Genomic DNA, 12,955 nt, shown 5'->3' with positions numbered 1-12,955 from the left:
GAAGAGGAGGGCTCAGATGCCAAAAAGGATGAGTTGGCAAGTCCCACTGGTCCTGTGTGCAGGAGTTCCCCCTAGCTATCCCTGAGCGCCCCTCGCCCCCGCATATAAACCCTTTGTTCTTGGCCTCTGGCAGAGTTTGCAGTGAGGGCATCTGCTTTCTTTTTCAGGGAGTTAGGGCATCACTGGGAGGAGGGAAGGGTGAATGCTGAGGTTGAGCTCCTGCTGCTCTGCCTCCTCTTGACACCTTGTCTGTAGGAACCCCAGTGCTCAGATCCTCCTTGCTTGCTCATCCTTGTCCCCTTTTCTAGAGCCCAGAGTTTGAAGCCCTGTGACTATCTGTGCACTGCTGTGTTAAGCCCTAGCTTCTAGCTCCTCCCAGGGGTGCTGTGACCACCACCTTGAACTTGGCAGAGCAGAAAAGCCACAGAGCAGGTGATGGCAACAGTGGTGCCTAGGTGTGCCCTTGACCTAGAAGAGACTCTCAGATGGGCCTCAGGTGTCCACACCTACTCCTCCTCCCATTGTAGTAGTTGAGTAGGTTTTCTGGCCAGGACTGGGTAGCCGAGAGCTCTTAGGCAGGTTCAAGGGAACCCTCTTTGGAGACCTTTCCCACTTGACACTTTACTTTCTTTCTGATACCCACCTTTTCCCATGTTTCAGCCGACCCCATTTGGGCAGCATCCCGGACTTCAGGTTCCCTGTGGCAGACGGGCATGTGGATGCTTACAGTACCAGTGCAGTGTTGCGGCGCCCCCAGAAGGGCCGGCTGGCAGCTCTGCGGGACGAGCCCTCCAAGGCAAGGCCTCCGTTTGCGGAACGTCACCTGTTCCTCTTGGACAGACTCTCGGTCTCCTTCTTCCCCCATGTTCCTTTCCTTGGCTTTTCTGGCTAAGAGCTTGCTTTTAGGGTATGCTTGCTTTTTGGTTTTAGTTCTTACTTTAAGAACAGAATTTTTAGTAAGATATCCTTTAAGTTAATGCTAATTAGTATGTACTTGAAATAGTAAATAAAAGTAAATGATGCCAGGTGTAGTGGCATAGCATACACCTGTAATCCTAGTACTCAAGAGGCTGAGGCAGGAGATCGCCTTGAGTTCAAGAATAGTGTGCAGGCAGCTATAAGCACTGAATAGCACAGTACGTACAGTGGAGTTCTGGGCTAATGGCATGGCTGTGTGCAGTTCATGGGCTTCAGGATTCAGGAGCAGCATGATTCAAGGCCTTAGGTGCTTGTAGATGGGGAAGGCTTCAAAGTGTGGACTTAGTGTGGGCCAGAAGCTTCAAGTCCTTGCTGAGGACCTTGCATGGACTCCCTGAATTCCTAGTGCTATGCTGCTGGCTCTCCTCAGAGCTCACATTTGAAGAATGCCAGGAGGAAGCCCAGGTCCTTCACCACCTGAAAAAGCCACATGTCTTTTCATCAGCTGTATTCCCTCCAGTACTGTAAATCATTATGGTCTGTCCCCACATGGGGACCATAGAATTGTCCTTCACTTGGAGAGAGGAATATATTTTCAAATTGCTGGAGTATGTCAAGGATAAATATCAGGAGGCAGTTGGGTACCATGGACACCTGGACTTTAGAGTAGCCAGCTGTCACTGTGAGTGTTACAGGCTAGAATGATAAGCCAGGAGAGGTGGGGCCTGGGGCCTGCTGAACACCCTATCCAGGGAGAACAGCACCTAAGCCTGAGCCTGTGTGGGCTGACACCATGGATAAGCAGATGAACAGAGGGCAAAATGGTTGGTCAGGGCTGGTTGGCACTGCCCTGGAGCAGCTCTTCTGGAGGGAAGTACTCTGCCCACTTTGAGTGAGCCCTTTTGAGTGAAAGGATGGAGGCAGATGGTAGTTGCTGGAGAGGTTTTGAGGATGGACCAGGAAGTAGGGTGGCAGGAGGATGGGGCAGGGTAATGTTTTGTGGGTTTTGTGTGTGGTTTCAAGATGAGAGATGGGGGTGCTGTTCTTATCTGAGGGGCTGAGCCAGCTGAGAGAGGGTGCCACTGGTAGGAGGTCTGCATGGAAGCCACAGTGGGTGTAGTGTCTCGGTAAGAAAGGTGAGGGTGTGAGCCCTGACCTTCCATCCACAGGGTAGGGAGGGAGTGCAGCAGTGGGAAGAGGACAGGAGAGAAGGACATTCATTAACCACCAGGAGGATTTAACACTGGCTGCTGTGGGCAGTGATCACAACAGGGGTCTCCTCTGTACAGTCTTTCCCCCTGGGAACTCCACATGGGCCACTGGCTGTGTTCAGGTGCCTGCTTTGCTTTCCTCCTCTGGCTTTTCCTGGTGCTTGTCTATACCAGGCTTAGGAAGCTCACACCCAGTGTATCATTCCAGGGCAGGTGAACATGTGCCCCTTCATGTGCCACTAGGCTTCTTTTTTAATTTCCACTAAAGTGGGTTCCCTGAGTGCAGATACTAAATGTCCAGTGCATCTCTATCAGAGTATGTGTGCTTGCTGTCTCACCTTGAGACAGGCTCAGCATGTGCTCAGGCTGGCCTGCAACTCTAGACCCATCTCTGAATCCACTTTTCAGGTGCTTCCATTATAGGCGTGTTCTACAGTGCTCAGCCTCCCTGTCTGTCAGGTGCCTCTTGTTTAGCAGCAGCTCAGGTGCATGAGTGTCTTCCTACAGCCTTGGCCTGCAGTAAAACTACTCCCATTTCTGATAGCAGCAGTCTTTCCTGCCCCTAGAGTGCTTGCTGTTACTCGTCTGCTGAGACATAGTGTTCTTGTTGGTAGGTGCAGACTCTCAACGAACAGGATTGGGAGCGGGCCCAACAGGCCAGCGTCTTGGCAAATGTGGCACAGGCATTTGAGAGTGATGTGGATGTGTCTGATGGTGAAGATGACAGAGAAACTCTGCTCAGCTCAGTTGATCTGCTGTCACCCAGTGGGCAGGCTGATGCCCAGACCCTGGCCATGATGCTGCAGGAGCAGCTGGATGCCATCAACCAGGAGATCAGGTATATATATATATATATATTATATATGTATTACATATGTACTTGATCTGTAAGAGACACAAGGGGTAATGGCATGCATCTGTCATCCCAGAACTTGGGAGGTAGAGGCAGGAGGAGCAGTAGTTCAAGGCCAGACTAGACTACAACCAGTTTTGAGGCCAGCATGGGCTACATGGAACTGTTTCAAAATAAGAGCTACAAAAAGGAAGTAGAAGGTGAAGGGGATGCGGAGACTGGAGTGGATATTGTGGAGGTGTGACTGTGGAAGGCAGGAGATGGGAAGGAGACTAGAGTAGATACTCTGCAGGTGTGAGGGTGTTCTAATGAGGCCTAGTATGTTGTTGCAGGAGTTCACTTCCATGGGAAAGCATAGGTGGGATCAACATCCCCTTTATATCCCTCCACAGCAGAGCACTTGGGTTTCTGAGATAGCCTTTACCTCTGGCAGCCTGGCCACCTCCCTGCACCTTGCTAGGGGAGGTGAAACTCTTCCATCCCTCCATGCTTAGAGCAACAGGGCCCAGATCACTCCTCTGCTACCCAGAGCTATTCCTGAAGGCCAGACACAGGACATGCAAGGTACTGGTGTGTAAGGTGAGGTGGTGACTTGACCATGCTGTAGACAAGAAGCAGTTGGGCTTTCTTCCATTATCCAATGCTTAGCATACCTTCGCCTGTGTTAAGAGTGAGCACAGGAACATTCTAGCTGTCAGTGGAGGGAGACAGTCTCTCAGTGCTAGCATCACCAATGGTCTGCTGTTAGGTACATGGTCTCCTGCTGTCGCCCACGTTGGTCTTGAAGGCACCTCCTCCCACTGTAGCCTCCAGCTGCTGGGCTCACATATAGGACCCCCACCCCAGCCAGACTCGGCTTGTTCTGCTTGTACACACAGGGCTTCCTAATGAAATAAGGCCAACTGCTCTTGTTTGGATTTTAGGCTGATACAAGAAGAAAAGGAGAATACAGAGCAGCGGGCAGAGGAGATCGAGAGCAGAGTGGGCAGTGGAAGCTTGGACAATCTTGGTCGTTTTAGATCAATGAGCTCTATCCCCCCCTACCCTGCTTCCTCGATTGCTGGCTCTTCTCCTCCAGGCAGTGGTCGGTCCACACCGAGAAGGGTCCCTCACAGTCCTGCCCGGGAGGTGGACAGGCTGGGTGTCATGACTCTGGTAAGTGGGGCCTTTTCTATCTCAGCCTGCTGGGGAAGGGTTACACATGGAAATCACATCTTCCTCTAAGAGGTTTCAGATTATAAAAGCTGAAGGGGTGGAGACAGAGGCAGGTGATTTCTGTGAGTTTGAGTCCAGCTTGGTCTACATAATGAGTTGGGTTAGCTAGGGCTATTGTTAGTCAACAGTGCAAATTAGTTATACTTAGGTGACCAGGTCAGCATCTGGTCTTAGTTGTGGGATGCTAGGCAGAGGTCTGGTGCAAGCCAGAAGGGGCTATGCTGCCTGTTTCAGCAGAAGTGACTGTGGAGAGGTTGCAGCATGTGGGAAGAGTTACAGAAGCCTGAGATGCAGGCCAGTGGTAGAGTACCAGGCTTGGCTTTCATCTACAACACATTAAATAAGAAGTGTAAAGGAGTCCCTGTCCCTTCACAGCAGGGGTGTCTCTAAGCTCTGAGGCACAAGGGCCACTCGGGAGACCTATAGACTATGGAACTGAAGCAGAGGGGCATCTTGACTGATTAACTTGGGAGCAATTTTGTTTTAGAATATCTATGACCCAGGTGTGCAGATCTCAGAATGCACGGTAACTTGAGGGTTTAGCGTGGGTGTGATCCTAAGAGCCCACATACTAAGCTGGGACTCAGTCTGTACCCTAGCCACCCGCCATGCTGTACCTCTTTTGCTGCTGCTTTCATTTGCAGTTGCCATGACATTGACAGTGAACATGTAACTAAATCAGTGGAATCCTTTTAATGAGCTGTTGAATATTATAGTCTCTTGTATTTTGATGCACTGTATAATATGTATGTGTCATTAGTGCAGTGAGTAAAATCTTAACTTTCATGGCATGATCTGTGGCTTCAACCTCCTTCCAAATACTGTATAGGAATAGCTGTGTGGGTTTTTTTGTTTTTTTGTTTTTTTCCCACTTTTAAGTCTGTCTGTCTACTGGCCGTCAGTCTACTTCCATCTGATCCTGATCCCAGATCCCTATCTGTCTGCCCATCCAGCACCTTATGCTGTGGCAGCCCCACCCCCAGCTCCTGCAGATGATCAGGCGCCCAAGTGCATATCTGCGGCAGTAGGCTGGAAGAATGCATTGTTGCGCTTTTTCATGATAAGAATGCATTCTGTTACTCTTGTTTCCTGCATGTGGACACAGGCAGGAAGGGGTATGTGGTCTGTGATTCTGCAAGGGAGAGTCCTGTATGCCCAGGTGTCCCACCTTATGTGGTACTGGTTCTGGTGTCACATGGCTTTCAGCTAACTGTTGACAGACTTGCTGGCTTTGATAAACTCTTATGTTTAATGCTGTGTATGCGCTAAGGTGTAGAGGCTCTCCCTGGTACCCTGCTAGCTTTTCCTACATCTTTTCATGAGGGCAGGACGGGGGTTGCTCTTATAGCTTAAAACAATCAGCATATTTTTGAAAAGTTGTAAATAAATCCCATTCTAGGTAAGGACTTCAGGTTAATGTCCAGTAGGTAATTAACTCAAAGCAGGTTTGTTTGACTGTATAATAGATAATGCAATAGCTCCTGGAATTTATTTAAATTCCCCTGTGTTTGCAACTAGGGACAGAGAGGCTGGCTTCGAGTAAGGGTCATTAGAGTCCTGCTTACATGGAATGCTGGGTTTTAATACATTGACTGTGTTCAAACTCATTCTTAGTCAAGTAATAATTAGTGTTGCCTCCTGGGAAATCTGCATACTTTTTAACTGTCTTAAGAATGTTTATTTCCAGTGATGTTTCCTCTCAGTGCTCAACCTGTATGCACTCCTTCCAACCTGCTTAGCAATTTGCCTCACTGCTCCTTGAGTCTTTTCCCACATGTGTGCAGTAAACCTGCTCTCTTTCTCCTTTCTTCACATGCACCTGTCAGCCTAGTGACTTAAGGAAGCACCGGAGACAGGTAAATCACATGCTGACTTTACACACCCTGTGTCTCCATGAGTGACACACTAGTGTAATGTGAAGAGAAGTAACTGACATTTCCCCGCAGTGTTTAGTTTGACCCTGCATGTCATGTTGGTGGTCATGTGGGAAGCCTGTCCCTGAAATACTGGGGCAGAGGCCTCTACGTCTAATTATTGCATGCTTTTCTGCTGTTCGGCATTGGGGACAAGAGTTCCTGAGGCAGGGGTGTGCTCTGGGGAAGGCTGGGGCTGGCACACAGTGAGCTCATGGTCATGCCAAGCATGGGCCTAGTGTGTGGCCAAGGCATTGTCTTTTTATTTATTTTTAACAATTTTTGTTTCTTTGAGACAAAGACAGTCTTACTCTGTAGCTTAGACTGTCCTGGAACTCACTGGGTGACCTAGGTCAGCCTCAAACTCACAGCAGTCCTCTTGCTTCAGCCTCCCAAGTACTGGAACCATTGTCTTAAGCCCTTATATGCATCTGTGTGGGATACAGATCACCATAGTCACTCTGTTCATGAGTGTGGAAGCTAAAGCTTCTGTTTTGTGGTGTGGGGTTACAGGTGTGTATGTTCAGGTCTGTCTGTCTTCAAAAGCTGAGCTGGTGGCCAGTTTGCCCTTGGGCTTTTTGCCAGCTTCCCTGATTCCCTGGCAGTATCTAGAAATTGATGTGAGTGTAGCATGCTGGGCAGAGTTGGGAAGAGCTGGCAGTAGCTGTTCTGGTGGTTGACCTAGACACTACCTCTTATCTTCCATGCTCCAACCCAGGAGCTCTGCCCTGTCATCAGCCTTTGTAGCCGGCTGCACTGTAGAGCAGTTGTGGCTTCCATTCCACCTGTCACTGATGAGTTTGCCAGTGAGTGTTGCTGTGTTGACGCTGTGGTTTGTTGCCTTCTTTCTTAAGTTAAAAAAAAAAAAAAAGTGATGCACCTATGTTGCTCAAACAATGCTCATGTCCAACAGGAAGGTTACAAGTTCCAAGACAGACTGGGAAACAAAGCAAGACCCACCCCTCAACCCCCAACCAAATAAACCATGCCACTCAAGTTGGCAACTTGGCTCAGTGACACAATTCCTCAGTTGCCCTGCACAGTATTCTTTTCATCTCTGCTGGCTTGTGTCAGTGAGGAAGTAGTTTGTGAGCCACGCTCCACTCCAGCATAGTGACCTGATCTACAGAGCCATACATGGGCTGGATGCTGGACTGTAGTGTGCCCCACCTCTGCTTGAGTGCCACTGGCAAGCTAAGGTGACTTCTCTACTGGGTAACATTGAAGAGTGAGTTTGGTAGGGATCCTAGTGCCATCCCTTCCTGAAGGAGCACAGAAGGTCCACCTGGGATCTCTCAGGATTTGGGGACCAGCTTGGGAACTGTTGTGGGTGAGGCTCTGCTAAGGAGCATGATAGCCTCCCCAGCATGTAGGTTGCTCCCAAGCTTGAAGTCTTTAAATAATGATTCCGTTTTTAAGCTGTTAACATTTTCTGCAAAGTTTCTAGGCATGGTGACTTTGGGGAAGAAGTGATGGAACCCTGACCTCCTGCATGCTGAGCATGTGCCTTTCAGAGCCTGGCCTAGGCCCATGATGCCTGCTGCTGTTTTGAGATCATCTTAGACAGAGAGATGCAGAGTATGTGCTACTGGCTAGTGAATGTCCTGAGTTGCCTCAGCTTGGCCTGGCCCTGAGTGGATGGGGCTACAGTAGGACCAGTGCTCCTTAGTGCCTGCCATTCCAGCAGTCAACTGCCAGTCCTGTGTGCATGCAGATGCTTGCCATGCTTCATGAAATCTATTTAACTTGCTTTAGAACCAGACAGTACAGGTGTACCCGTAGGACCCAATGGGGTGAAGCTGTGGACCCTCTGCCCCATGTCCTTCAATATATACTCATGGCCATCTTAATGACATACGCAGGATTGTTCTATCTCAACCAAAGGTCTTAATTGCATTCCTGTCTCCACATAATAGCCTGCAGTCCAAATACACAGAAATGCAGCTATGCACATGGGTATGGCTCATGGTCTCTAGCTGTGCTATGTGCTCCTAACCCCTAGAAAGGAACATGCTGATTACTTGCTAGGGAAGACTCTGCCTCCTCAGTGTTCCCACGGAGTGGCCTAATGAGGCCTGTCAAAAGCTCCTGGTCAGTTGTGTTAGTGAGGACACAGTCGGTAGCATGGATCAGGTCTTGGCTGCCTTGTTGGGCATTGGCCTCTGATGTACCTAGACTTCAGGGAGGAGTTGGTGGTGACCTGTGCCTGCCTGCTTTATACTTTTCCCGGGGAGATGGGCCATGAATCACATTGCTCTAGCTGTTTGGTTCCCTTGAGGAACAGCAGTCCTCAAGATGGTGTGAACTAAAATGCAGCCTTTCAGCCAGGCACAGTGATGCCACCTGTAACCCTAGCACTGGGAGGCAGAGGTAGTGCACTCACAAGGTCCCATCTCAGAGCAAACCCACAAACAGAAGAATGGGTCTTTTTGTGCTAGCAGGAAGTAGCTAATAGATCTTTAAGTCCCCTGTTCACTATTCTTGTCCTTGTCTTGCCCTCAGTTGCCAGCTTCCAGAGAAGAGGTACGAGACGACAAGACGACGATAAAATGTGAAACCTCTCCCCCCTCCTCCCCGAGACCCCTGCGCTTAGACAGGCTGCACAAGGGCGCACTGCACACCGTCAGCCATGAGGACATCAGGGACCTGAGGAAGTAAGGAGCAGGGCTGAGGACAGCAGCCCTGTGTGGAGCTGTGCTTGTCTGGGGTTTAAGAACAGTCATTATAACTTGGAAAAAAAGACAGATTTTTAAAGAGTTCTAGGTTATTCAGTTGAAGTTACTGACATTGTCCCAGGTAGTTTCCAGCAGAGGGTCCTATCTGGGAAACATTACAAAGAAGGGTGCTCCAGGACCTTGCCTTGTTCACACACAGGCGCCTGTGTGGCTCTGGATGGTGCCGCTCCATCGACTGAAAGGAAAAGTTATGGCTCAGGACCCCTAAGAACAAGTTCTCAGCACAAAGGAGAGTTACGTGCTCCAGATGGACGGGGGCGGGGAATAAGAGACAAACACAAGAGATAGAGGACAGGGAGAAGGGGAAAAGGGCAGGGGTATTTGTCTTGGAGTGGGGACAAAGAACTCCCTCTGGATAGAGAGGGGACAGATGTGGCACACAGGGAAATGGCAGTTTATAAAGGTACAAGGGGAAACCTCATGTTAGGATGAGGTGTTTAATTTTGATTGGACAGGTTAATTAGGTGAATCAAAGAGGGAGTTTGATTGCTGGACTTCAATACTTGGATCGCTGGACCTTGATAGTCAGCCTCAGGAGGAGGAAGTGGCCAAATAAGGGAACAGACCTTGGTGGCTACTTTAGGGATATAATCTAATGATTTTTAGCAAGGCAGAGAGAATGGTAGAGAAGGGCAAGGCCCACCAGAGTCATGTCTGCCATGCCTGAGCTGGCCAGAGTCCCTTCACTGACAGCCGGCTTCTCATATTCTCTTGCCTTCTTGGGTCTCCCAAGTTGCTAGGCGGTTCATGTTTTCCTCGCCTCTTTATTAACACTTCCTGTCAGGAAACCAAGAGCCTTTTGGTTGCTGTGATAGACAGTCATTGCATTACACTTGGCATAGTTTCTGTGCTGTCCTGAGCAGGGTGGGGGAGGGCACTTGAATAGTAGCCATCACCCAGCTCTGTAGGTAGTAAGCATTGTTCTTGACTGGCAGTTGATTTCTCTGGTCCCCATGGGCATCTCACTGACTGAGCCTAGGCCTCCCTTGTCAGCCAATTGGAGTCCAGACCTCCTCTTCAGAGGAGCTTCAAGTTCTGGAGAAGCTGGGCTTTCAGAACCAGGCTTCCTTCTGAGCATCCTTGGCAGCCTTTGTCACTGTAACAGTGTGCTGTGAGAGACTTGGTGAATCTTAGGAACTCTGAGGAGCAGTTGTTTAAAATGTACAGTGTCTGGTTAGGTGTGGTGACTTATGTCTTTATAAGCCTAGTGTTTTCAAGGCTGAGGCAGGGTTGTCTTGAGTTCCAGGCCAGCCTAGGATAGGCTGAGAGCCTATCTCAAAAACAACCCAGCAAAGTGTTACAATGCTTGTGCTTAGACTTCTATGTGGAGATATAGCTCTGATAAAAGTCCATTTTCTTTCCTTGAAGCTCCACCGGCTCCCAGGATGGTCCTGTGAGCAACCCTAGCAGCAGTAATAGTAGCCAGGACTCCCTCCACAAAGCCCCGAAGAAGAAGGGCATCAAGTCCTCCATTGGCCGCTTGTTTGGCAAGAAGGAAAAGGGCCGGCCTGGGCCACTGGGCAAGGAGTCACCAGGACAAGGTTGGTAGGTTTGCAGTAAGCTTCTTTTTAAAAACTTTTGTTTCATGTGCATTGGTGTTTTGCCTGAGTGCATGTCTATGTGAGGGGTTGGATCCTCTAGAACTGGAGTTACAGACATTGAGCTGCTGCCATGTGGGTGATTGAGCGTAGGTCCTCTGGAAGAGCAGCCAGTACTCTTAACTACTGATCCATCACTCTAGCCCCTGCAATAAGCATCTTTTTTGTTTGTTTGTTGTTGTTTTTCTGAGACAGGGTTTCTCTTTCTTTTGGAGCCTGTCCTGGAACTTGCTCTGTAGACCAGGCTGGCCTAGAACTCACAGAGATCCACCTGCCTCTGCCTCCCCAGTGCTGGGATTAAAGGCATGTGCTACCACCGCCCAGCTTGCAATAAGCAACTTAACAAGGATGTGAGGTGCTCTTGGGTGCCTGCTGTGTCTGCCCATTCTCTACATGCCACCATGCTGCTGGACATTATCTCTAGAGTGTGGGCCCTAGAAGGTGGTAGATATATGACAAAGATACACCAGGTGTCTTGTCTTAAGCAGTTTGCTGGGCTGTTTGGTAAGAAATAGCTCTCAGTATGAGCTTAACTACCTGTAGAGAGCAGACCGAAACTTTACTCTACCATGTTGATTGTCTTAAATCTGGAGTCTCTGCTTCCTTGTAGCTGGTGTTTCAGAGACAGAAAATTCATCTCAAGATGCCTTGGGACTCAGCAAACTGGGAGGACAAGCTGAGAAAACCCGTAAACTTCAGAAAAAGTAAGTTGCTCATTGTGTCTCCATATGAGGCAATTGCCAGTAAATGACGTTTAGGTGTCAGCTGATCTCAGACTCTGTGCACAGCTGTGTATATGCATAGCCTTCTGAAAAGTAACTCCATACCGAGAGGAAGGGGAGTGGAGACAGGAAGATCCTGGAGCTTGCTGGCCAGCCAGTCTAGCCAAACGGCAAGCTCCAAGTTCAGTAAGAGACTCTGTCTCCGAAAGTCGTGTAGAGATTGATAAAGGAAGATGCCTGCTGTTGAGGTACCCACATACACGATCAGGTACACATGTATACCCCTCCAACAAACACACACATGCAACCACAGCCTTTTTTAACCCACACTTCCTAAAGGAGGGAGCCTTTATGACACATAGAAGGCATTTGCCTGGATTTCTGCCACCATGGAAAGTCTCTCTCTGAGGTGGCATGCTCCAGAACTCATCTTTGGCATCTGAATCCTGCCCACAGATCAGCTCTGTGGCTCTGGGAAGTCATGTAGCCCCCTGTTATCTATTTTCCTCATCTGTAAGATGAGAGTCACGGCAACTCACCCTGGATGGCTTTTCTGAGTATTAAATAGGATGGTGACTATCCTGAAGAGTGATAACAAGACTGGGATATGGCTCAGCTGATAGGCTACAGTGTTTTCTCCTGGTAGACTGTCTTATCAGATAGCTTTAAGAACTTGTAGTCTATCAAGTTTCAGTTCTGCACTAAGTCTTGAAAAACTGGAGGTGTGGCTCAGGGTGAGAAGTGCATAGCATGCTGAGACCCTGGGTTTGCAAAGAGGAAAAAAAAGTCAGTAAAGTAAATCAGTGTACTGAAAATTAGTAGTACTGTTTGGGATGGCTGTCACTCCTGGGCACAGAGCAGTGATGTGTATGTGGATTTACTCTGCATAGAACGACTGTCTGGGGCTCAGTGACCAGTCAGTCGAGCCAATCAGTGAGCTTCAGGGTTAAAGAGGACTGTGTCAACAAGGTCAGGTGGAAGCTGAGCAGTGGTGGCGCACGCCTTTAATTCCAGCATTCAGGAGGCAGAGGCAGGTGGATCCCCGAGTTTCAGGCCAGCCTGGACTACATAGCGAGTTACATACATGATACACACACACACACACACACACACACAAGATGTTTTAAAGATTTTTGTTACTTTGGTCACTGTGTTTTAAGCTTTGGGGCCAGTGGCTAAAAGAGTTTTTATTACTTGGAAAATTGACTAGTAAGAAAATAAATGTTGGTGAGGGTTAAATGCCCTCTCTGCTTTGTGTGACAGGGTCTTGTTGTGTATCTCAGGCTGACTTCTAAATCATGGCAATCCTGCCTTAGCCTCCCAAGTATTTAGATTATAAGCGTGGGAGTAGTCACACCCCTCTTACCACATTCATTTTGATAGTTTTATAGAGCAGAAAGGCTGAGTGGCTCTATAGCTAGAAAGTGGCTATTGGTAGTTGGGTGAATCTGTAGAAGTCTCCCAAGGGAAAATTGACTGAATTGGGAGGTATTGTGAAGATCAAGGGGTCAGCCCTATTCCCAGGTGAAGTGGAAAGGAGGGAGGTAATATTTCTGTCATAAGACATCTCAGGGTTGAATCAACTAGACTTGGGTGTCTATAGTCATGGATGTTCCGTCCCATGACGAATGATTGGTGAGACTTAAATGTGCCAGTCTTAGATATGGCTCAGAGGTTAAAAGCACTGACTGCTCTTCCAGAAGTTCTGAGTTCAACTCTCAGCACCCACATGGTGGCTCACAACTATCTGTAATGAGATCTGGCACCCTTTTCTATATACATTTAAAAAA

The 12,955-nt window shown here is 48.6% G+C and overlaps 1 protein-coding gene across 1 annotated transcript in view; it reads left to right on the top strand.

Annotated features, from left to right (window-relative positions):
* Positions 1-12,955, top strand: part of Ppfia1 (PTPRF interacting protein alpha 1) — an 81,573-nt gene that overhangs the window by 50,539 nt on the left and 18,079 nt on the right. The window contains exons 15-21 of the mRNA XM_036200139.1: positions 661-796; positions 2,744-2,967; positions 3,906-4,137; positions 6,024-6,053; positions 8,613-8,764; positions 10,214-10,386; positions 11,054-11,147. Coding sequence (XP_036056032.1) covers positions 661-796; positions 2,744-2,967; positions 3,906-4,137; positions 6,024-6,053; positions 8,613-8,764; positions 10,214-10,386; positions 11,054-11,147 — 1,041 coding nt within the window. The remainder of the gene's footprint in view (positions 1-660; positions 797-2,743; positions 2,968-3,905; positions 4,138-6,023; positions 6,054-8,612; positions 8,765-10,213; positions 10,387-11,053; positions 11,148-12,955) is intronic.

This window comes from Onychomys torridus, chromosome 1, assembly GCF_903995425.1.
Source record: "Onychomys torridus chromosome 1, mOncTor1.1, whole genome shotgun sequence".
NCBI lineage: Eukaryota > Metazoa > Chordata > Mammalia > Rodentia > Cricetidae > Onychomys > Onychomys torridus.
Note: the sequence above shows the minus strand (reverse complement) of the source record. Positions and strands in the feature narration are given on the sequence as shown.